At 39.8% G+C, this 26,804-nt stretch overlaps 1 protein-coding gene across 2 annotated transcripts in view; it reads right to left on the bottom strand.

The window, feature by feature from the left end:
- HTR4 (5-hydroxytryptamine receptor 4) overlaps positions 1 to 26,804 on the bottom strand; it is a 182,161-nt gene that overhangs the window by 131,813 nt on the left and 23,544 nt on the right. For both annotated transcript variants that reach the window (XM_060008588.1, XM_060008587.1), the window contains exon 2: positions 25,080 to 25,152. In XM_060008588.1, coding sequence (XP_059864571.1) covers positions 25,080 to 25,105 — 26 coding nt within the window. In that variant the 5' untranslated portion in view covers positions 25,106 to 25,152. The remainder of the gene's footprint in view (positions 1 to 25,079; positions 25,153 to 26,804) is intronic.

Raw genomic sequence — 26,804 nt, 5'->3', positions numbered from 1 at the left:
ACTCACAGTCCAAGTGGCCTCGGGGGAGGGTCACCACTTGCCTCCAGAGATGAAGCATGTGACACAGGCCCAGCCAATCAGAGAACCAAATTTCTCTGGCAACAGTGATTGGCTCATCATGGTGCACATGACCCAAGTTGGTCCATTCCTAAGAATAACGAGACGTGTAGGAACTACCAAGAGAAGATTCTCTATTATTTCCTTCCTACTATATTTGAATACTTAGAATCTAAAACATAATTAAGTTCCATGGTTTAAGCCCCACCTCACTCAGTGACTAGTTTTTAGGTGAGTTAATGTAGAAATGAAAAAAAACATGAAACTTACTTCTTTAGACTTTCAAAGTTAACTTGGCAAAGTTTTATACTGCCAAGTCCGTGATCCCTAGTGGATTCCAGTCAGAACACTGGAGACAGACAGCTAAGATTAAGAATAGTCCAGAAGCCTAGACACTTACTCTGTACTGTCTAACTACAACTGGAAACTCAGGTAGTCTGGACCACACCACAAGATCTGAAGTCCATCCAAAAATATAGTCTATATAGTCTTGTCTGGATGAAGAGCTATCTTATCAAGAAGCAACTATGGCTATGTCAGAGCCCAAAGTGTAAACCTGGTTTACCTTTGCACTTACTCAACTAATATTTATTGAGCACATACTATGCTAAGAATTTGGATAAAACAAGACAGTTTCTGCCTTCATATACCTTAAGACCTTGTAGAGGAAACAAATAAATAGGCAATTATCATACAAAATCATAAGTGCTATAATGAAATATTAGGGGGACAGCTTGGAAGGGCAGGTAATACAAGCTTAGGTGGTCCACAAAAGCTTCCGGGTGAAACCAACATCTGAGACCTGGAGGATGTGATATAACTAACCAGGTGAAGAAACAGGGAAGAATGCTCTCAGTAGTAAGCGAATGCAATAGATGGAAAAATGGAAGTACTGCACTAGGACTGGATGCAAGTAGTAAAGGGGAGGGTGGTATGATACAAAAGAGACAGAGCAGGAGCCAAATTGCAGAAATTCTTAAAAGCCATGTTAAGAAATTTGGATTTTAATCTGAGAACAACAGGAAACTGCTAAAGGCTTTTAAGTAGGGAAGCAGCATAACAAGATTCACGTTTTAGAAATGTCACTCCAGATGCAGTGTGCAGAATGGATTGAAGGGAGACAAGAGGAGAACATTTCCATCAGTCCCTCAGTGTGACCAGGGAAGAGACTGTTGCAATAAGCCAGAAGAAGAGATGACAATGTTCTAAGAGACAGAAGCAGTAGGACTTAATATTTTATTAGTTTTTGAGCTTGCCCGATCTTCAACCATCACTCCTAGGTGGTTAATCAAAATGATATATTCTATTAGGGATATTAATACAGAAGGGATTCTTATGTCAGGTAGGGGACTGGTTCACTTCACTCAGGATCCCTTTCAAGTCTGCAGTACTTTGATTCTGTGCTGGCAATAGGGATTAAGAGTAAATAATTATTTATTCACTGATTTCTTGAATAATAGAAGTAGGGATCCCCTTGTTGCCTAAAAATTGGTAAGATATTAGACATAAAAATAAAGCACACTATTTATAATGAAGTTGCACTGTGTATTCATTTAACTTACTCTGAGAGAAAGGGAGGGACCAATTGAATACTACAGGCATTCTGCTCACTGTTCTACTGAATGACCACATGCCCCCAAATAAGCATGAGAAGGGAACTGGGTATCAGCTGTTCATTCAGTCAACTTGGTTCCCACTGTCCCTCACTGGGTACAATCCTTGCTACTCTGGTTGTAATTCTGGTAATCAAAGAAAGGCATTTTTGAATTTCCAAAAGCATGCTTCTGCAAAATATGAGACAATTACTTAATATTGTTCTCAAGAGAAGAAAAGTGGTGATGTGGATTTACTGAAAGAGGGCATTCTGGTCTCCACTTTTGTATAGTGTACTTTAATGCTTACAGCTTAAGAAATTTTTAAGGATAATTTTTTACTATGTGAAAATATACCTTAGGCACTGACCCTGAGAACCCTTGAGTGAAATTCCACTTCAAGGAAAAGTAAATAATGGAATTCACTACCCTAAGAGTTGTAGAACCTAAAAATCCCAATTTATACCAATTTTATAAGTTCTAGGAGGGTTATGAAAGAAACTAGAGGGGTTTCAAAACAACCCTAGTATGATGTTATCTTTCCGAAAAAAACATTGCTCATCACAACTATCCAAGAAAAAGAATGAGTGGGGGCTTTTTCCAGCCCTCAAGACCTTGCAGATGAACGTTCCTAAAGAAATGATGGCGTTCTGTGAACTCCTTTTTTGCCAACTGCTCAGGTAAAATGCTGACTCAGGACTTTCATTTGTCAATCAATCCCTCAGGTGAAACCAAAAATATTTTTAAAAAATATTTCCCCTGCCTAAATTTATTCAGATGCTATGAATTAATTTGCAGCTGGAAGACACTGTCTGGGCATTTTCTTTTTCACTTTGTTTTCCATAGTCTTTCTTTCCCTCTCCCCTTTCTATTTTTTGATATAAAATAAAGGACAAGACTTCACAGTGATTAAGAAGCAAACATAGCAATTCCACTCATGTTGCTAGGCAACAAGGGCCACATATGAGCTCAATGAATGGATCCTGAGCATCTGCACGAAGGAGAAATAGGAGCCTGTGAGTGAACTGTCTTGATAACCACAGGAGTTAGTACTTTTTGACTCACATGCTCCTGGATTTGCCTGAGAAGGGACAAGGCACACTTATTTTAAGCCTTTCTGGTGGTTTATTTTTCCAAGATGTGTTGAAAATTCTCCTCGATGCAAAGTTGGCACAGTATGTTGTAATGATTATCAGCTTGAATGGCGAAATTAGGTAAAAATGGCCTCTATTTCTATTTGCCAAGTTCAAGCCTGCATTACCTATAACTCGAGCTATTTCAACAGCCTTCAGCCTGATCTCTGCTTGTTTCCTCCCCATCCACACCAGTTCATCTCACCTAACTGATTAATTACAAGGGCATTTTCTATCTCCTTAGCAGCAACTCCCATCCCCTGTGATCAGCATTTACCCTATTCAGTTGTGGTGAAAAATATAATGCTGTTGACTATAATTAAGTCTGTTTTATTTTGTTCTTATTACAAAGCAATGCATAATCATTAACAAAAAAGCAGAAAAATACAGACACGTAAATGAACATCACTATCCATTATCCTATTCACAAGAAACAACCAATGTAAATATCTTGGTGCATATCACTCTAGATTATTTTCTGTGCATATGCATACAGATTATTTTTCTTACAGAATTGCATCACCTGTATATGTGAAGTCATAACATGTCTTATAAACTCAACTATAGCCAACATAGTATTTAATGGCTTCTATACTATGCCATAATTATTTAAGCACTGCCATAAAACTTGGGATAATTAACAGAATAAATGACCGTTACAGATAATTTTACTAATCTTATTGCATCTTCCTGTTCATCTCCTGAACATAACCACAGCTAGCTTTATTAATTCCCCAGTCGCATACCATTATTTCCTTTCCATTTCTATTAGCATGAACCTAGTACAAGTCTCTTAACCTGGCTTCTTACATTAATGAATTTCAGTCTTACACATCAGAAACCCCAACTCAAAGTGGCTGAAGCAAAAGTAAATGTATAGCTATATGGCTGAAAGTTTCATTAGCAGGGGCTAGCTGAATGCATAGTGGGATCCATGGACTCAAATAAGGTCACTGGGACAAGGCCTCACTCCCTCTACCTCCCAGCAATTCCCTCTTCTGTAATGGCTTAATTCTTGGGAAGGCTTTCCCCTAATAGTGACCAGATGGCTAGTCAGCATCTCTAGGCTTCTATGTTCTCAGGAATTCCAGAGGAAAAAGCATTCCTCTGATTTAATCCTAGGAGTCACTCTGATGACCAACCACTGTGGCCAGAGGCCAGGCACTCTGAGGGGGGCCAGGCCTAGAGGACATGCTCACTCTGGAATCTGGGGACAAAGTCTACCATATCCAATAAACACAAAAGCACAAGAGTCAAGGAGGGGTCATTCCCTAAAGCATAATCAGGGAGCTGTTACCAGGGAAAGGGGGTACCATTATCCTCTGTGCTCCATTTGCTCCTTCAGATCTGCTCGCCACCCTTCTCCACCCGGGCTCTGTGCAGGAATCATATCAATCAGCTCCCTTTCCTCTGGTTTCTGGTTGGGTTTAGTCAACAGGAGGCATCAACAAGAGAGTCAAGTCAGAGAATATCTCCATCTCCCTCCTTGCTGGTCCACCAGTTGGCAGTAGCTGTATCGCTGTAATGAAGACAGCTCCTCGTGGATAAACTTCTACAACCAACTACAGATCCTCTTTCAGTTCTGTTAATAATTCTCTCCCTTTGCTCCTCAGACACAGGGGTGGTAACAGCTCCATGCTGTGTGAGCCAGAGGGTACTCCACCACCCCTTGTTCTTTTAACCTTGCACACACCTTTACCCCATTCATATTCTCTTTCCAGGGGACCTTGCCAGGTGCAGCCTCCTATCAGGTTGCTCAACTTATCAGTGCTCCTTCAGATCAACCACAAATCTGGTTAACCATTAAAATCCTCATTCAAGAAATAAACGGGAACACTGAAAGTTCAAGGCTAAGGGCTACAATCAATTTAATACAAGTTACCTGTCACTGTTATCTGAGCTTTGGCAACCACAGAAATCACTGAAGATTGTAACACATACTAGTGATTCCAACTGCTTTCATATTCGTTTGATTTAGTAGTGTGTATCTGGAATATACCTTGTCAAGGTTATACTTTAATGCAGTTGCTCTAGCTTCCCTAGAAAAAACTGAAAGAAGGAAGGAAGGAAGGGAGGGAATTTGAAAAAAAAAAAGGAACATAGTGATAAAGAGTTCTGACTTTGGAGTCAGTAAACCTGGAAACTCACCCCAGCTTTGCCTATAACTCATTGTACGTGGACTTAGGACCACTGGGTCTTTCACTGGGTCTCATTGATCTGATCTGTCAAATACTGGGATTTGAATAATATGTTTAGTCCTAATGAACTACAATTAATGATGCCTGCAAAACAAATGCACTCACAAACACGGCCAGTTCAAAGAAAATAAAGATATTTTACTAAGTTGGATAAAAATGCCTCTCTTGACCAAGAAAGTAAATTATTTTTGAAAACTAGGCAATCATTTAAGTTAATAATGGAATGGGGTCTTCCCTGGTGGCACAGTGGTTGAGAGTCCGCCTGCCGATGCAGGGGACACGGGTTCGTGCCCCGGTCCAGGAAGATCCCACATGCCGCGGAGCGGCTAGGCCCGTGAGCCATGGCTGCTGAGCCTGCACGTCCGGAGCCTGTGCTCCGCAACGGGAGAGGCCACGACAGTGAGAGGCCCACGTACCACAAAAAAAAAAGAAAAAGAAAACAAAAATGGAATGGAAACCTAAGGCACTGACCTCAATTCAAAACAAAATTGTTTTTGTTCGGCTTCTTGCCTCAGACCAAATTTTACGTAGAGACAACATGGGCTATCAATAGGGATCTTCAGTGAAGCCCAAGAAAAGCACTACTGAAGCCAGCAGGAGCCCACACAGCCTGGCCATGGATGCAATGCAAGATTAGAAATACAGCTGAAAGTCTGAAGAGGAGGGAGTCCCTGCACTACTTTGTGTAGGTTGCCTGGTCCAGCCAAGACTGTGGAAGCTGTAGGAGGAAGATAAGAAAAAGGCCGAAGCAGGAAATGAGCTGTAACTTGACAGAGTCACAAAATAAAACAGAAAAACATGAAACATATCAGTTGAAAAGAAGGAGCTTGGAAAATGTAGCCTGTTTATTCAGAAATGAGGCAGTTGATATTATTAAAAAGAATTAAAAAAAAACCTTTTAAGCTCTGAGGTATTTCATGCTAAAAATATCCATTATAAAGAGCCAGGTACTAAGTGTCCATCATCGGATGAATGGATAAAGAAGATGTGGCACATATATACAATGGAATATTACTCAACCATGAAAAGAAGTGAAATTTAGTTATTTGTAGTGAGGTGGATGGACCTAGAGTCTGTCATACAGAGTGAAGAAAGTCAGAAAGAGAAAAACAAATATTGTATGCTAACACATACATATGGAATCCAAAAAAAAAAATGGTTCTGAAGAACCTAGGGACAGGACAGGAATAAAGACACAGATGCAGAGAATGGACTTGAGGACACGGGGAGGGGGAAGGGTAAGCTGGGACGAAGTGAGAGAGTGGCATGGACATATATACAAAAGAATCCCCTAAAAAAATAAATAAACAGCCAGGTACAAGAACAGGCAATAGACAAACTGAGTGTGGGAAATTAAACTTGTTGGTATATTGGGGGAAAACGAGGGAAAGACTTAGATGTTTACTCAGGACAAGGTCAGGCAAGGACAGGACACCTGTAGCAGAACCCAGTGAGAAGTATACAGAGGAAAAATCAGAGGTTGAACTATCTGCATTGGCAAAATGGTTTTAAGTCACTTGTCCAGTAACTGGTCACTTGGTAGTGACAGCCTCAAAAACTGTCCAGAAGGATGGTAAGGTCACAGAACCAGGACATGGGAATGCAGAGTAATAGACTAGTATCATTTGCAGTTGGGATGAGGGGTGGGATAAGAATGGACAGTGGTGGCTCATTCAAGTAATCTGCTGATCTTGGAACTTGATTCTAGGACTGCACTGTCCATTATGGTAGCCACTAGCCACACGTAGTTATTTAACATTTGAAATGTGGTCCAAATTCAGATGTGCTGTAAGTGGAAAACTAAAAATAGAACTACCATACGACCCAGCAATCCCACTACTGGACATATACCCTGAGAAAACCATAATTCAAAAAGAGTCAGGTACCACAATGTTCAATGCAGCACCATTTACAATAGCCAGGACATGGAAGCAACCTAAGTGTCCTTTGACAGATGAATGGATAAAGAAGATGTGGCACATATATACAATGGAATATTACTCAGTCATAAAAAGAAATGAAATTGAGTTATTTGTAGTGAGGTGGATGGACCTAGAGTCTGTCTACAGAGTGAAGTAAGTCAGAAAGAGAAAAACAAATACTGTATGCTAACACATATATATGGAATCTTAAAAAAAAAAAGGTTCTGAAGAACCCAGTGGAAGGGCAGGAATAAAGACACAGACATAGAGAATGGACTTGAGGACACGGGGACGGGGAAGGGTAAGCTGGGACGAAGTGAGAGAGTGGCACAGACATATATACACTACCAAATGTAAAACAGATAGCTAGTGGGAAGCAGCTGCATAGCACAGGGAGATCAGCTTGGTGCTTTGTGACCACCTAGAGGGGTGGCATGGGGAGGGTGGGAGGGAGACACAAGAGGGAGGGGATATGGGGATATATGTGTACGTATAGCTGATTCACTTTGTTATACAGCAGAAACTAACACACTCCAATAAAGATGTTAAAAAAGAAAAAAAAAAAGAAAACCACATTGAGACTCAACAACTGCTGTATCCACACCACAACTCACACCCACTCAGGAATATACACTTACTTAGAAGAACAGTCACCATCACCTCCTCACGTGTACAACCACTTACCATATATGTATACAATCATATTCGTATATGTCAGAATAATATCCATAAATAGGTAAGGAGTATCAGCAGCATCATTAGTTACAGTGAGATTTACATTTCTACTGTCAACTGCAATCATTTGTTTGAATGAGGGAGAGTCATTAATGCTTGTTAACAAGAAGAAATGCTTTGAAATTCAAAAGAAGTGTTTGAACTTTGTGTCTCCCATTTTCTAACAAGAAGCCAGTTCACTGAGAGGTATTTCTAGCATAAGTCTTCTACCTGTTATCAAGAGTTCCAGGGCTGCTCATACATAACTGAGCATGAAAACCAAGCTTGTATCTTGGAATGAAAAACTCTAGTGTGATTTACCAACCAGCACAATTGGATCCAGCTCCTTAGTCGTCTTCTCTGGACTTTTGCTCTCTCTGAATCCTAAGAGCCACCTGATCCTTACGGCCTTGTCAATTTCACTGGAACCTATCACCTGGCATACCTATCTCTCAGTACGTGCCAACTACATCAAACTCCTGATCTAAACTCTGTCTGGTCCACCATGGTGATACAATAATTTTACATAATGATACAATTATACAAAAATTTGCAAAATGATACACTCTTACGTCAGTGAACAAAGGATTTCCTTCACAACTCAACCTCAAAGATCTCTGAGGTTAGTCTCCTTTAAGCAAGGATTTTGGCCCCTGTATTGAACATCTGCAATTTTAAGCTGTCAAGCATGCATCCCCTCTTCATTTGGTAAAAGAATTCCATTTTCCTTGAGGGAACCATCTTGCGGTTTGGGTGGGACTGAGCCTATTCTCTCCCATCTCATCTCCAGGGACAGCACAGAATCTAGGCCTTGCCAATTGCCATATTTAATTCCCCTAGACATTTCAACAGAAATATAATGCAAACCATAATGGTTTAGAGATGGTTACATGGATGTAAACTGATCCAATGGACTTAATTGTGGGACTCTGTTAGGAAGGAAGACCTTTGTATTATCCATATTAGAAGCTGATAGGTTGTAAGCCTAGAACTTAAAGGCATTGCTACATTGAAAGGCCCTGCTTTAAGAGGATGGCAGAGTCGAGAGAGAGAGAGAGACCAATTCCAAGGATCTTGTTTGAGACCCTGGTCCAGCAAGTTGCACTCCTGAACTTTTCAGTTTGGTGAGCTAATGAATTCTCATTGTTGCTTAAGCTACTCTGAATTGGCCTGAAACTGGAAGAATTCTGACTAACAGCACTCTTCCAATATTTAGCCACTACGTGGATAATCTATATTTTTCCTGTATTTCAAAGGCAACTTCTCATGAAGGCTCCCCTGTTGATGTAAGCTCACCCTGAATTTTCCCTTTATTTTGTCCTTTTCAACAAATGGTCTGTAGGGCACATTTTCTTTATCAGAACCTGCCTTGGAAATCTGGTCCATCCATAATCAAGAGAATTCAAAGGTCACGTCAATATTTCATGCTGAGTTACTGACAATCCTCGACATCAAGTCATCCTTACTGCTCATTTGGGTTACATCCCAGCTCTGGGCTCTCGGTTTCAGTATGGAGCCTGAGACCCAGCTGCCAATTTGCATTCCAGCTTTGACTGGTATCCAAATGCACCCCTATGTTTCTGACTTCCTCTTGTAATAACCTCCCATACCCCAGTCACTTCAGCGTCAGAGGTCTCCCTCACCATTCCTCCCACTGGTCCCTAGTACATCTTGAGAAACTTCCTTAAGGACAATGATCTATATGATTTTAAATGGTCAACTTCCAGATTCCCCACTGCTGGGTAGGAATATTACCATTTGCTGGGTTTGCCTGATGCCAGCTGCTTGTTATAACATCACTTCATGGACTAACCATTCCATCATGTACCTGTTATGTTTCTTTGTAAACAAACCTATCCTGATGGATAATTTGTCTTTAGGTCTCCACCACTTCTCACCAGACTTCAGTTAACACTTCCACATATCCCAACCTAGAACAAATACCTAGTTACATCATGTCTCTCTACTTACATTTTAGCACCATATAACACCACTGTTACCATGCTGATATACTTATGATACTGTTGTGTGTACTTACTGCCCAATGTATAGTAAAAATAACACTGGACTCAGAATCAAAACACCTGGATTCTAATCTTGGTTCTGTCATATACCAGTGGTGTGACCTTAAGCACAAAAAATCTTTTTCATAACCTGTCAAATTTTCATTTCCTGGGTTTCCCTGGTGGCACAGTAGTTGGGAGTACGCCTGCTGATGCAGGGGACGTGGGTTCGTGCCCCGGTCCGGGAGGATCCCGCATGCCATGGAGCGGCTGGGCCCATGAGCCATGGCCACTGGGCCTGCATGTCCAGAGCCTGAACTCCACAACAGGAGAGGCCGCAGCAGTGAGGGGACCATGTACCGCAAAAAAAAAAAAAAAAAAATTTCATTTCCTTTATCTGTAAGTTAGGGTAATAATACTTGCCCTATTTTGCTGGATGTTGTGAGAATTAGGTAACAATGGATGTGGACAGGACATGGAAGCAACCTAAATGTCCACCAACAGAAGAATGGATATACATGTGGTACATATATACAATGGAATATTACTCAGCCATAAAAAAGAATGAAATAATGCCATTTGCAGCAACATGGATGGACCTAGAGATTGTCATACTGAATGAAGTTAGTCAGAGGGAGAAAGATGAATATCATATGATACCACTTATATGTAGAATCTAAAAATAAATGGTACAAATGAACTTATTTACAAAACAGAAATAGAGTCATAGATGTAGAAAACAAACTTATGGCTACCAAGGGGAAAGGGGGAGAGGGGGATAAGTTGGGAAATTGGGATTAACACACACACACTACTGTATATAAAATAGGTAACTAGGGACTTCCCTGGTGGTCCAGTTGTTAAGACTCTGCACTTCTACTGCAGGGAGCATGGGTTCAATCCCTGGTCAGAGAACTAAGATCCCCCAAGCCATGTGGTGCGGCCAAAAAAAAATGATAACTAATAAGGACCTATTGTATAGCAGAAGGAACTCTACTCAAGACTCTGTAATGACCTATATGGGCAGAGAATCTAACGAAGAGTAGATATATGTACACATATAACTGATTCACTTTGCTATACAGCAGAAACTAACACAACACTGTAAATCAACTATACTCCAATAAAAATTTTAAAATAAAGCACACTGTAAACTCTGAAATACCTTGTAAATAAACTATTAATATGAGGTCTTATCACTAGTCAGAACTGTTATCTCACACTTCTTTTCAACCACAAACACCCATACATATTGTAGATAGTTGGTGAACACTTGTCAAGTTTGTATGCAAGTATTCCTAAAAATCCATTTGTAAAACAAAAGAAAAATGTTTGACAATGAACTAAGTAAGGGGTTAGGGGAGATAAAAATATTGAGAAAAAAGAAGAGGATGAAAACGATGGGTTGTAAATGAGAGTAGAAGTGCCAAGCAGAGTAGAAATGCAAGAGAAAAAGAGAACTAGGGGAGACAGGGAGAGAGGGATGCAAGGTGACATGCCAGGAACACAATGTAGAAGAGGAAGACAGCAGGGAACAGGAAAAGGTGACAGAAGAGAAAAGGCGTCAGTCATTCTTAAACTAGAGTTATCTGCTTGGGAAACCCAGGGACTGAGATGGAAATGGGCTCCTGGCTTTCAAGTAGATAGGAAAGAACTAGCTCCCTAAAGTTGTCTTAAGGAAAGCCGTCCAGCCCAGCAAACCTGTTCCCTGGAGGCAGATGCAGATGATGCCTGCTCTGTGGGAAGAGACAGGGGCAGCAACTGGACAAAGAAGTAGCATGTTAAACAACAGCACAGAAAATGAGAGAACGAGTAAAGGCGCAGAGGGCAAACTTAATAGTCTGTAAAATAAAACCTATTGCCAGACCTGACTATTAAAATATTACATAATTTGACAGTCTCACCATGGTTGCTTTTCTTCACTGAAATACATAATAATCTGGATTGAACTGATGATTAAGTCTAATTTAACCAATTATCTGGACATACTTAAAAAGAGGAGTGGAATTTTCAAGCAGAAGCAGGTATCTACTTTCTAGGACACCACAGTGGGAATTCTGATATGGGAGAGGCTTCAACTCTCTTAAGGTCTCTGAAGGACCATAATTATGCTAACATTCTAGGTCCCCACCCAATCTCAGTCTCCTCTGAATATGGGGAAAAAAAAAACCAGAAGCGATACAACTAATGGATTTCTTATTAGAGGTGAGGAAGAATTCCTGGAGAATGAGACAAAGAGAAACAGAAAGCCTATTGAAAAGGGCATAATCTCCTCTGATCACAGAGCACACGGGCTCCTCTCTCTGGCATGACACAGGCTTTCTTTCTCAGAGTTGGCCACCTGTATTGTTCCCCAGTGACACTGTTGATAAAGCACTTAGCATAGTATTTGGAACAAAGAAAGTATTAGGAGCTCAAAGTTGTGGTTCTAAATACAGTAGAAATAAGAGAATTAATAATAATAGTTGAAGTAGTAGCAGACGTAGAAGTAAATGAGTAATGGTGGTCTGAGAGCTTGGCATAATAATACCAGCATCAGTAATGCACCACCGTGGTACCGTGGTACAGAGGAAGCTGCAGTACAGGAGTTAGGAGACAGAGCTCAGGAGTCAGACCTCGTTAAGTTTGGATCCTTGACTCTACCATGTGTTAGCTGTATGAACTTGGGCAAGTTAATTAATCTTTCTATGTCTCAGTGTTACTACCTATAAAATGCAGATGATAAGATCACACCCTTCATAGAATTGTTATATAGAGTGAATGAAAAAGTAGTGATAAAGGGTTCAGCACAGCACCTACATTATTGAGTGCTCGATACCTGTTAGTGAGACACAGCAGGAATGGTGGTGGCAGCACTGCAGAAGAGTCCATCCCAGGCAAAGGACGCAAAATAAAGGGAGCACCAAACCTGTCACTAGAGGTCATGCTGCGAATCTGTAAACAGCCCCACCGGAGAGGCTTTCTCAACTTCAAATAGAGAACTGGTGTTCTTTCCATCCTCCTGTCTCCTCTCCAAATCTCATAGCCTCCGAATCCATAACTCCAAGTGAAATTTGGTGTATGGGGGGTGGGAGGAAGAGGTGGTGGTTGCTAATATCTACTGGGCACAAACCTGTCTATGACAGGCCTGGAGTGATGATGAGATCTTGTCTAAAGAGTTGTAAAGTGAAATATAAAGGCTTTCTCAATTTTAGTTAAATTCCTCCAACACTATAATATGCCAGACAGTGTGATAAATACTGGCCACATGAAATCCAGCAGAGGAGGTAGACATATTAAACAAATAACTACAATCAACTCTGACAATTACAAACAATTGATAATAGCAATTTGTATACAGAGATCTGGAGAGGTTGGGAAGGCTTGTGGGTCTGTAGAAGATAAGTTTGAATTCAAAGTGTGAATAGGAAGTTGACAAAAGACAGGGGATGGGCATGATTAATCATAAGCTATAGAAAGATGGCCAGTCATGTGACTTCTAAATGAACTGGAGGTGGGACAGCCATAGTCAAGAAAGGAGTTTGGCGATGACGCCAATCGCTCAGAAAAGAAATGGTGAGGTCTAATGACAGAAATGACAGGAAGAGGAGGAGAGGGTTGCAGAGTCAAGGTTACATAATTCTAAATAAAACAGTGCTAAAATTAAGCTGGTGTAAAAAGGTTACTAGTTATTTTTTTTCCCACAGAGTAAAACCTCATCAGTTCAGCATAACTTGCATAGAAGCATGTCACAATTAATCAAATATGAATTACAAATTTTTTAAAAATATGACTAACTGCTTAGGGCTTTTTGACTAGATGAGATATTTTAAATACCTTTCTACTTTGCTACTTTTAATTAGCAGCATCAATGTTCCTGAAAACAATTAAAGTGGAGGTTCTTAGAAGCAAAGTTTTTTCTGAAGTGGATTGAATGTTTCTCTCTTCTGCTTTTGTTCCCACAAATGCGCTTCCCAGATTCCAAAGCTGATCTTTACTCAGAGCCAATTCCTCTTTCACTAGTATAAAAAAGTCATAACCCCAACCTCAGGCTGACTCACCAGAGAACTGGTCTGAGAGGCCTATAAAATCTCTCAACAAGCTAGAAGACTGGTTGGCTGGTACTTCTTCCTGTCAATTAGGAGTGTCAAACTGGATAGCCCATCAGTAACACAACCATAGAAAATAACACGTTTGTAGTTGCAAACAGAAATCTGCCACATTTTTCTGATTCTCTGGATTCTTTGGGGCAACTCAGTTTGTTTTCAAAACTTCTGTCAGTGATGCAATGATAAAATTCAATCCCAGGACAAGCCACGAAAACATTCCCTTTTACAGAGGGAATTCTATCCTATCCTTTACTAAAGTACTACATTGGTTGAAATCCTTAGTTAACATAGCCTGTCTAAAACTCACAGTAAATCAATGCACTATTTATTTTCCAAATACTTGTGCCTTTCTTACATCATAACCCCATGAGTCATAAATAATTTATTTACCATGAAAAATATTAGACTCAATTCCCACAATCACACTGACTAGAAATGAAATTACAAAGGAAATAATTTAGTATTTCCAGATGTACAGGAGGTGGCTTGCTTGCATAAGTTTTCTGAGGTTAGGAATTCAGTAGGGTCATACTTGTAACTCTTACACACATCCTAATTGTGCAAAACTTCCTTATTACTTGCAAGTTAGAGAATGAAATAACCCCTGAAGTCTCAAGAAGGAAGAAGTTTCATATACAGGCAGTCTCTTTGATATTAATATTTAGAGAGCTACATTCATTTTTCTCTTGTCTAGAAGATAATTAGAGCTTTGGGGATCAATTTCTATTCCATTCGATCCATCATGCATCAGATGGGATCAGAATCTTTCCCCAAACATTTCCCCTCTGAGCCCCACACCAATTTAGCCAACTTTCTATTAGATGTTTATCACCAGAATGTCTCACAGTTTCCTCCATCTCCACCAGCTCCGAACTATGCTCTATTTCTTCAGACACCCTACTGCTCCATGGTCACCTTCAAAATGTCTTCCTCTTCTTTCTCATTCAATTGGTCACCTTCTACCATGAATTCTACTTCTTAAATTCCTCTAGAATCTGTGTCTTCTTCCTCTATCCCTACTTCCTCATTCCTAGTTCCGGTCCTTATCCACCACCCCTTGGACAAGTATAACAGTCACCTGAGTCCCTGAGCCCGTAACTCCTGTCATCCACTGTAATTCAGCCTGTACTCAGAGTCATCCTCCCACAATATCTGACATGACTTTTCCCTCTTTTGTGCAGACTGGTCACATTTATGAACCTTCCATATCTAGTTTTCTTCATTTACTATTACCAATATTTTTTGAATGCTGAGAAATTGTCTTTTATTCATATTTAAAAAGCAACTTCAGAGTTCTATACTATCTACACATACACTTTTTCTAGAATTCAACTTTTGACAGTTTGGATTGCAATAATTATACATAATGAACAATGTTGGCATTTGAGATAAGGTAAGGCTAAAAATGTCAGTTACACTGTTGACAGTGAGACCTTACAATAAATATGCATCTGTATCTGTTATGCAAAGGGCACGATAGTATGGAACATTCAAGGATGAGTACTTTGTATAATACTTTTTGCAAGCACTTAAATTAATAAAGCCATTATAAGCTCAGGAGCAAGTGAGTAGGCGGAAGAGAGTGGAAAAAAAAAAGATTATTCTTACAGTTCTTTAGAAATGCAAATAAGAACATTGCCTGAACATCATTACCTGACTGATCAAGTGGTAATCGCCTAGCAGATATTTACTTAGAAACCTGTTCCAATTCTTTAATTGAAAAAAGTTCTTTAATTCAGTACAACCCTATTTGCTAAATGATAATAAGACAAATTTCCAGGGAAAAAACAGCAGGTACTAAGTGTCATAATATGATCTATAAAATTAGAAATGATTCTTACCACTGTTTTCAAAATTTAAGTGATAAAATAAAATGCCTTCAAGGGTGTGGTAGGTAGATCAAACTCCCTGACCAACTGGACGCTGTAGCTATGGAAGGTAATGTAATGGTTCTTTGCAGGCAACAGGATTCATTGTTTCTCTGGTAAACTGGAGAGTGCCCAGCCTCCCCACAGGTGCTTAAGTCAATTTTTAAAAACTGAGACACTAGGGGTAAGGCAGGAATAAAGACGCAGACCTCCTAGAGAACGGACTTGAGGTTATGGGGAGGGGGAAGGGTGAGCTGTGACAGGGCAAGAAAGAGTCATGAACATATACACACTAACGAACGTAGTAAGGTAGATAGCTAGTGGGAAGCAGCCGCATGGCACAGGGATATTGGCTTGGTGCTTTGTGACAGCCTGGAGGGGTGGGATAGGGAGGGTGGGAGGGAGGGAGACGCAAGAGGGAAGACATATGGGAACATATGCTTATGTATGACTGATTCACTTTGTTATAAAGCAGAAACTAACACACCATTGTAAAGCAATTATACCCCAATAAAGATGTTAAAAAAAAAAAACAAAAAAAAACTGAGACAGGCCAGAAAAACATATGTGCCAGGCCTTTAGTTTGGGAACCCAAGTCTAAAAATGTATAGAACAGATACTCTACAACACAGAAATTTTTGCACAAGCAAACTGAAACTTAGGCTCTGACATCAAACAAACTGGGTGAAAACACTGGCTTCACTTCTTACTAGAAATGTGACTCTGGATGATGGCACTTATCTCAATCAGAAAGGGTAGAAGCCTAAAAACTACATTTTCCATACTTCCTTGCCAGCTAGCTTCTGGTTATGTTCTCCATAGGAGGTTCAGAATGGGAAACTGGACTTTGAGAAGGAAAAAGAACCTTTTTCTCCAATATCTGGAGGTGCCATTAGCAGTGAGAGCAGCAGCAAATGATGATTCCTTAAGCAACAGATGTGATGGGAGCAGGGCTTGCAGCGGATCCGTGAAGCTTCATGACCTCTGGTTAACATCCCCTTCTTCTTGCCCTTCCAGGGAGCTTTGTGACCAATGCCCTGCATTAAACCTCCTTTTCTTGAAATTTATTAAACAGCCTCTATTTTCCCAACTGGACACTGATAAATATAGAAGCAGAAAGAAACAAGTCAGAGGTGTTTTCCTCTAAACAAAGATCTTCAATCTAGGGATGCATTGCATATAATGGAGAGCTGTCTTTATTGAATAGAACACAAGACTAAGAGTCAAAGAGTCACAGGATTGAACCCTAGATCCTCCAATTCCCAAAAAGGAATGGATCCACATTCATGGAAGCTGCAGAGTAAAGAGAAAACAGTGCCGAATAGAGCACAGAAGAGCCGTGGTCTCATCCCAATTATGCCCCTTGTTTCTATCACCTCTGGGAGCCTCAGTTTCCTCAACAGAGAATGGGCACAATCCGGGACAAATAGTCAAAAAAAGTTAACAACTGATTAATAAGGTCAGCCAATTAAATGGACACCAAATTTAAGCAATCAAGAAACTTACAGAGTAGTTAATTATCAGTCCTAGGGGTAATAAAGCCAATATCTCATGGTTACTGTGAGCACTAAAGACAACACTTACCATTTGTTCGATCCATGTATGTGTGAGATACTATGCTAAGAGTATTACCTACATTATAATCCTTACAAAAAAACATTTTCAGATGCCAAAACTAAAGGCTCTGAAAATGAAATAATTAGTTCAAGGTCATATAGCTAGTAAATGAGAAAGCCAAGACTTGAACCCACATCATTTTGTTTCCCAAAATCCCACTCTTCCAGCTTCCTGTGATGCTGCCAGTTGAAATCACTGTGATATATGTAATTCAGAAGCTGTGTAGTGTGACATCACGTAGAGCAGTGGTTCCCAACCTTTTTGGCAACAGGGACCGGTTTCACGGAAGACAATTTTTCCACAGAGGCGGGGGGTGGGGGGGTGGGGGGGTATGCTTCAGGTGGTAATGTCAGTGATGGGGAGTGGCAGATGAAGCTTCGCTTGCTTGCCCTGGGCCGCCCGGTTCCTAGCAGGCCGTGGACCACTACCGGTCCAAGGCCCGGGGGTTGGGGACCCCCTGATGTAGAGGACTGCTAGCTTTGTGCCACAACCAGTGAATTTCACCCATTGCAAGAGACCATTGTTTTAGGAACATAAATGTCACCCTCTCCCTTAAGGTCCCCTGTGACCCCATGAGGAACAGGGGTTTCCACTACAGGGTAAGTTCCAGTTCATAGTCACTATGCTCATGATCTAATTAGAAGACTAACTGAATAATCACCATTGTATCAGTCAAGCAATAAAGTTGAGTATGATTCTTATTTACATTTCTAAAGCAACATAAAAATAACCCATTTTAAATGGTACCCACTCACTTTCTCCTTATATGCTAATACATGTCACAATTTCAAAGCCTGAAGAGAGATTTCCTGCAAAACGTTTCACTGACTTAAAGTTGCACATGTTCACAGTTGCAACTGCCAGGTTACAAACATGAATTAACTCTGCTTCCAAATCAATTACATATTGATAAGTCTTTAGGGCTGACAACTTGCACACATTGATTTTAAACTCTAGGAGTTATTTCAAGGCTTTAGAATATTTAGCATTAAAAATTCCGACTTCATCCTGAGACTTTAGTGAAATATAAGTATTGTCACCAGTACTAATAATCAAACCAGAAATCAATTCCCTTATTTTAAAAATTGTTCTTTTTTCTCTTTGCTAAAATTGGATTTCAATTAATTCTCATAGGCACATCGATTTACAATTAATTTTATTTCTTGATTTGAAGTAATGAATTGCAAATTAGTGCCATGACAGAATTAAAGCAACTAGGTAATTACAGTTGACCTTTGAACAACTCGGGGTTTAAGGGCACAAACCCTCTGAGCAGTTGAAAAATCTGTGTATAACTTATACTTGGCCCTCAGTACCCATAGTTCCACATCCATGGATTCAACCAATCTCGGACCATGCAGTACTGTAGCATTTACTTTTGAAAAAAGTCTGCATGTAAGTGGACCCAAGCAGTTCAAACCCATGTTGTTCAAAGTTTAACTGTAACTCGAAGCCAGATACTCTTCTTTGTTACGGCTTTTAATTAATGTTGTGATGTGTGTACAGTAGGTGGTTGTACTTACATCGTGTATGTATTTTATATTTTAGAGTATTCAGCTTTTGGCATTTATTCAGATTTTTTGTGCTTTATACAAAAGCTTGCCATCTTGATCTTCTGTTCAATGATTACTGGCTCCCCAGCACATGGCATCAAGCCCTACCAAAGAAGGAAGAAAGATTCTCCCTTGGAAAAAAGGTTTCTTCTTGGATTCCTTTCTCCCTATCTTTCTTCCTTCTTTCCTTAAAGTGGCTTATAAAAATAAACAATATAAGATGCAGTTAAGAAAGCAAACAAAGTAAGATGAAGTGACAAAAAGGGCTGGAAAAATAAAATAAGGGCATGTTACAGCCATAATAAGTGCCTGGAGATCTTCTATAGTTGCCAGTGGTAGTTATAAATTTGGTTCTGACTTTGCTAGAAACCGTAGCAAAAGGAGGGAAATGCTACCATTTATATGATTAATCATTCTTATATGATGCTTTTTTGGTTGCTAGTGAGAAACATTAATGAGAAAGCACAACAGTTTTTCTGTAGAGGAGAAACAGTATTAAACCAAGGTATTCTTACTAAAGAGAGGCAGTGCAGCAGGAAAGTGTACTGGGGCAGGGCGCTGAGTCAAGGCTAGGAAGAAGCCACAGCTAAAAAGAACCAAGATTAAAAAATAAACTTTCTCTCCACTCAAAGTCTGAGGTATTTATCTTGAGAAATCTTCAAAGAACAACTGTGTGTATATTTGGACTTTTCCTCCCCTTACATCTTCTGCCTGAACCCTGTACTTTCTGGAACTAGAAATTGATAGAAAAAAAAAAATTCTTAGAAAGCAGAAACTGTATAAGTGTAATAAACAGCAGGAAGAAAAGAACGGAGACCTGGGTGGCCTTTAGGGATCACACTTGAGCTGAGGAAAACCACATGTCAGTGGGAAGAATCTGGTAGTTAAAACAAAACAGAAGGCATGGGTTATCTCTGAAGTCAGGCAGTGTTTCAGGGCTGCATTAAGCAGCCTCAGGGGCTTAGGGATAGCACTGGGGTAAGGCACCACCAGGCTCACTGCCCAAACACAGGCCAATGATATCCTCAAAGAGTATCTGCTACAAAATCACTGAAGCCACTGTTTCCATTTTCCTTTCTTCAACCCTTCAAAAAGAATGCAGCTGTCTCCTCTAGAGCCCCAACAAGAAGCAAACAGACCAAAAACTGACATTAGGTGGGTGTCAGACTGCCTGGAAAGGGGTGACTGCTAAGTTTGTGAGACACTACGGTATTTACCAAGGGACAGGACTCATCAGGAACTTGCCGCTCCAACCAGGGCCTGATTCACTGCTAGCTTTTCATCCTGAGTCAATCCATCCTATATCGACTGTTCTCTGCAGTGAAAGCTCTTAAGGGAAATAATGCTTGTAATGCTTCTCCTATTTCTAAAATCCAAACTTAGCATTTTTTTTTTTAGTCCTCCCTTATAGTTAGTTCACAGAGAATACAGCTCATTGTATAGCCCACTATTTGGGTTCTTTTGTCATTGTATTACATGCTATTTGTGCAACTGTCTTCTAGCTTGAGATCCTTAAGAACAGGCACTTATGTTAACTCTTCCTCGCACATCGTTTAGGTGCTTAACTAATTATATCAAACTAATGAAGGAACCCTCACATATTTTTATTTACCAATGGAGCAGCATTATTGAAATACCATAAATAAATCCAACCGCTACAAAACGAATGGAGCTGGACATTAACATATTTTGGCTACCAAGCCTCAATTCCCCCTTCCTAAAAAGCATCAATTACTTTGGAGGATTTAACTTTCCTCCACTGCATGTCATCTTGAGTGATACCTGCCTCCCATTATGAAATGGACAACAAGTGGTCACATGACTTAGCCTGGTCAATCAGATGTCTGACTCTGACTCTTGAGTAGCATATAGAAAGAGGAAATGGTTGGACATTATCCATGACACAGAAATGTACTGACCACTTCTTCCCATGGCTGGCCACTGTTCCACTTCCTAGCTCTACTAGAATTCTCAAAGTTCTTGTTTATTTACAAACCTGGTCCCCCAGAATTTTCACCTTAATTCTTTGAACATATACATTGTAGCTTCCCAAAAATTACCTTTGAATATGTTAGCAAGTTAGTTTCTTTCTTTCTTTCTTTTTTATAAATTTATTTATTTATTTATGGCTGGGTTGGGTCTTCATTGCTATGTCCGGGCTTTCTCTAGGTGCGGCGAGCAGGAGCTACTCTTCATTGTGGTGTGGGCTTCTCATTGCGGTGGCTTCTCTTATGGCGGGGCATGGGCTCTAGGTGCACAGGCTTCAGTAGTTGTGGCATGCAGGCTAAGTAGTTGTGGCTCGCAGGCTCTAGAGCACAGGCTCAGTAGTTGTGGGTGCACAGGCTTAGCTGCTCTGTGGCATGTGGGATCTTCCTAGACCAGGGCTCGAACCATGTCCCCTGCATTGGCAGGCGGATTCTTAACCACTGTGCCACCAGGGAAACCCAGCAAGTTAGTTTCTGATGTTTATAGTCAATAACACTGGTAGATATACAATAGCAAGGATCATGGTGAAATAGCAAACTCAATTAAATGAAACCAAACAAACCAAAAATTAAGTAACCAGTATGACCTGACAAAATACTTAAATGCTAGACATTTTATTTAGCCCTAAGTGTCAACTAGGACTTCTCTGTTCCTTGATATGTGGGGAAAATTGGCTGGAGACTCTCAATTCTATAGCCCGCAGAAATCTTTCTCTCAGATTTCAGATTCACACTCATCCTGTGCCTTTGGGTTGTTCATTCTCACACATGCATTCTCTCTTCCAAACTACGTTTACCCAGACAGGAATGTCAGGCATCTCACCAATTTACACATGCGCGTGTGCGCGCGCACACACACACACACTCATATAAAATATCTGTAGTATAGTAGGAGGCAGTGTGGTTTTATGACCTTGAGCAGTTTACTTAACCTCTTCGTACCTTAATTATCACACATTGTAAAATGGGGATAATAATGATGTGCCTCAGAGGATTGTTTTAAAAATTAGAAGGACAATACACGTTAAGTTTATAGCTCATGATGACCTCACACATAGTAAACATTCCACACTCTTTTCCTAGCCAAGGTAGAAAATTTTGCTGAAGAACTCAGTGTTGGGAGAGGTCAGTACACATCATGCATTTTTAAACAAACAAACAAAAAGATGCAACCTAACTCCTCTCAACGTCTTACAGCCATCACGCAGCTAGATATCCCACCTTCTGCTAAGCAGGATCCAGACTCTCCTTCTCTGAATCTTCTCTCTTCCTACCTTCTCCCTCCTCTGGTCACTCAATTTCCTGTCTTCAGAGCAAGTTAAAAAATTCCTCTCCTGTACCAGGGACCCAGACCCTTTGGCTTTCACTCTATACAGGCACTTTACCAAGTGAAGACATTTCCTTACCAAAAAAAAATTTCTGGTTCCTATTCTTCAAATGATAAAATTTACTCTATCTAGTTACTCCTAGAACATGGGTTTCTGGACCCTAGTCATCTGCATAGTAGTACCCTTGTGATTTTTTTCACATTCATTTATTAATGAATATTTTTAAAGTACATATTATTTTTCTTTCTTTCCAGCATTATGGAGATATAATTGACTTACAGCACTGTATAAGTTTAAGGTGTACAGCATAATGAGCTGACTTACATATATCATGAAATGAGTACCACAATAAGTTTAGTGAACATCCATGATCTCATACAGATACATAATTAAAGAAATAGAAAAAAAATACTTTTTCTTGCAATGAGAGCTCTTAGGATTTACTCTCTTAACAAGGATGAAGGCAGGTAAAAGATGCAAACGCCTAAGTACAACGTGATAAATATAATTAACACTGCTGTATAGGGACTTCCCTGGTGGCACAGTGGTTAAGAATCCGCCTGCCAATGCAGGGGACATGGGTTCGAGCCCTGGTCTGGGAAGATCCCACATGCCACAGAGCGACTAAGCCTGTGCACCACAACTGCTGAGCCTGCACTCTAGGACCCACGTGCTGCAACTACTGAGCCTACGTGCTGCAACTACTGAAGCCCGCGTACCTAGAGCCCGTGCTCCGCAACAAGAGAAGCCACCACAATGAGAAGCGCACGCACTGCAACAAAGAGTAGCCCCCGGGCTTCCCTGGTGGCACAGTGTTTGAGAGTCCGCCTGCCGATGCAGGGGACACAGGTTCATGCCCCGGTCCGGGAAGATCCCACATGCCACGGAGCGGCTGGGCCCGTGAGCCATGGCTGCTGAGCCTGCGTGTCCGGAGTCTGTGCCCCGCAACGGGAGAGGCCGCAACAGTGAGAGGCACGTGTACCGCAAAAAAAAAAAAAAAAAAAAAGAGTAGCCCCCGCTCGTCACAACTAGAGAAAGCCCACGTGCAGCAACAAAAACCCAAAATGGCCAATAATAATAATGATAAAACACTGCTAATAATTTTTTTCTTTAAGTAAAACTTACTTTCAAATTTTAAGTAAATGTATTTTAAAAGAAAACTCTATTTCACTACTATCAGTGGCAAAATAGTATTACCACCATAAGGTTACCTTAAAATAAATATTTTTTTAAAAATAAAACATATATTCATGTACCACCTAAAATCATCATGCATTACTACTGATCCATGCATCACGATTTGGTAAATAAAGGTCCTTTACTATGGACACCCAGAGGGTGGGCTGAGAAGGAAATGGCTGGAAAGTCTGTGGCACTTGCATGTTACTAATATTGTGGGTAGAGATGGGGAGTAGGTGAGGATGAGCATACGTTGACGGGATCAGGTTAGAAATCAAACAGAGAGGATAGTCCAGAGACAAGATTCGGAGGGGTGATATCATCTTGTAGCCTGCATTGCAGATCTACAGCACCCAGGAGAATGGCTAATGTTCATTTAATTGAATTGTATTCTGCTATTAGAATCCAATGCTGCTATAAATAAACGTTGAAAAGCTGGAAATGTTAGGGATCATACTATCTGAATCATCCAGAAAGAAGTACTGATTTTAACCAACTGATCCAGTTTAATACAATGTCTGAAACTTAAAATAATTTGATAAACTTATCACCATTGACACTGCTCACTTTGGCCTTTTAATTAATAAAAATAAAATGGAGACTCTCTAGATTCCACTTTGCTTTCTCTGTGCAAATAATGCCACAAATTTTCAGAGGAAAATTAAGTATGTGGTACTAGCCTAAAAATCTCTGTTAAAGTCCTAAGACTGCACCAAGTCAGTGTGTTTGGTAAATATCAAAGTCCACGATGCTTCCATTGGGAGTGTAAAATGTTTTACTGCTGAATATAGAGTCTCTGTGCATACCTAAGTGTACTAGAACATCACCCTATTTGAAATATATGTACAATTACTGGCTGATCAATAACTCTTTATTAAATACCCACCATGTGCCAGGGATTATTCATGAGACATATTCTATCTTTAAGGAACCCCTGCATTGGGGTGATAGTACATCTTTGCAGCTCCAGTCACATTACACTCGAGTTTCTGTGTGAGTTTCTGTCAAGATATTTGACAGCTCCATTTTGTCACAGCGTTCTCCTACATCAAACACAGAGGCATAGTGCCCCTGACCTATACCTGAAATGTGCTTTCCTACAGATCTCAAATGAAAGAAAAACTGCTCCTGTGATTGCACCAAGAATGTATTTTCTGAGCATGTCTTCCAGCTACTGATATCGATGATATCTTCAGCCTCAAATGCCAATTCATAATATTTAAGCCTTATTGAATACAATTTTCTCCACAATATTTGGTTGTACCGAATAAAATGCAGCAAGCCTTTAAAGAAAAAAAAAAAAATCCCTAGAAGCCATCCTATTATTTGATCTCCAAGGGTTGCAGGAAATTACAGAAAAACAAAACAAAAATCATTTAGCTTTATGTAACTATACCATGCAACCATCATGTCACATAATCTAATGACCTGGTTGATAAAAGAAGTGGCAAACTAGCACTTGTCACAAAAAGCTATTTAAACATATATCTAAAGTTTAGATGTACAGATAAATATTCTTAAACTATTTTTACCCCCATGTAAATACATCTTCTTTCTTCCTATTACAGAGATGAATATCTATTTTCATGGAGGAGCATCTCCCGTAATGCAGACTTTTAGTATAGGCATCTGGAATCATTTATAGCCATATTATATTTATCATTTAAGCAGAAATGAAAAAACATTAATAATCAAACAGTACCACACTCACAATTATATAAGAAATATTGAAGAAAATCCACATCTATTAGCTTTGTAACTCTACTACAACAGACTTTTCAGAGACCTTAGAGTTCAAATGACCACAATTTACAGCACAATATATACAGAAAGGTAACATACCTCACATTAGCATCAAGTTCGTCCATTACAGGAAATAGGCATGGGTGAGTTGGATTTCAGTGTGCACAGGGTACTATAATGGGGAAATAAAAAAGAGATTAGACAAAAATGTAATGTAGGAAAATAAAAGTCGTGAAGGGAACAAATGCCAAATAATCATTGCTTCCTAATTATTAGGACTTTTGTAGCATGTCAGAAAAGTATTTAATAAATAACACTACAGCAAAAAGCTATTGGCATACTGAGGTATGGCACAGCTGACTACTGCAAAAAGTTTCTTTACATTTGACTAATCTCTTAGAGATTAAAACGTAGAAGTATTTCTTTTTACTCCATGTTTAATCTCTATTTTTTGCTCTTCCCAGATACATAGCTTGTTTATATGATCTGCATTAGGACACTAGTGGGTGAAAACAGGTAACTGCATTGTTATGATTAAAATAGTACACTGCCTAAAATGGTCAGCCATCTTGTTTCCTATGAGGATTTTTCAGATTGTTTTTTTAAAAAACCTTTTTGAGGATGGATAAATCTCTGAGAATCTAGTAAACTCCTGAGAATCCTCTTCCTAGAAAAAAAAAATAGATGTGCATGTACATACATACACACTTTCTGGGGAGCCCATAATTCCTTGAGGCCCCTCCATGAACCCCAGGCTAAGAACTCACAATTGAAGAGGAATCAACTTTCAAACTACTGTAAGTTCCTCTAGCATAGACCCTCAGAAGACCTTATACCCTTTAATGGATGGACACTCACTGATCTCCACCAAGTCAGCTCTCTGAACTGGCTGTGTAGTTTCAGTTTTCAGAAGAATTTCTATATTTTTCACCACATTTGTTCTAAAACATGGTGAACCAGAGAATGTAGGGGTGGACCTCAGTCTGTTTCTTTTGGGGTTACCCTAAGCAAAACCCTTTCTCCTTCTAACTTCATCCTCTACTTCTCAATAAACAGAAGGGATTGGAAGAGATGATCCCTGGGTTTACTTCTAGCTCTGACATTCTATAATTCCATCTGCTGGTTTTCCAATGAAATTTTACAGGGAAGAAACTGTAAATCTGTTTATCTACATAAAACCATGAAACTCAGCCTGGGCCCTTGGATTCCTTGGTCAGGGTGAACCAAACATATATGCCTGGCAGCCAGGAAAAGAATGGCAGGCCACCAGAGCTGGAAAGGACATGGATTTCTCTGTGTTTTTCAAAGTTTATTCTTTAAAGCCTCTAAGATTAACAAGGGCTCCCAAGGGCATTTCTGGGTTTGTGACAGGTATGAGGAAGGCTCAGCCTACAGGACTCAATCCCCTACTCTGATCTCAAGCAAAGCACTTCTGTCTACTTCTATCTCTTTTACATTTTGAATCTGGAATAATCTTTTATTTGAAGTACATAAGTACAAAGCCCTAACTACTGAAGCGGCAGGGTTCCATCCTTTGTACTCCTCTATCTAAAATCATTCCTGAAGTGAGATGATGCGTGTGCACATCTATTTTTTTTCTAGGCAGATGATGATCAAGAGTTTACTAGATTCTCAAAGGGATACGATTACCCACCCTCAAAAACGGTTTAAAAAAACTGAAAATACTCATACTATTTTAATCATAACAATACAGTTACCTATTTTCACTAGCTAGTGTCCTAATGCAGATTGTATAAATAACCTATGTTTCTGGAAGGAGCAAAAAATAACAGATTAACATCCATTCCCACTGCTTAAAAGACA

Source organism: Delphinus delphis, chromosome 3, assembly GCF_949987515.2.
Source record: "Delphinus delphis chromosome 3, mDelDel1.2, whole genome shotgun sequence".
Taxonomy (NCBI): Eukaryota; Metazoa; Chordata; class Mammalia; order Artiodactyla; family Delphinidae; genus Delphinus; species Delphinus delphis.
Note: the sequence above shows the minus strand (reverse complement) of the source record. Positions and strands in the feature narration are given on the sequence as shown.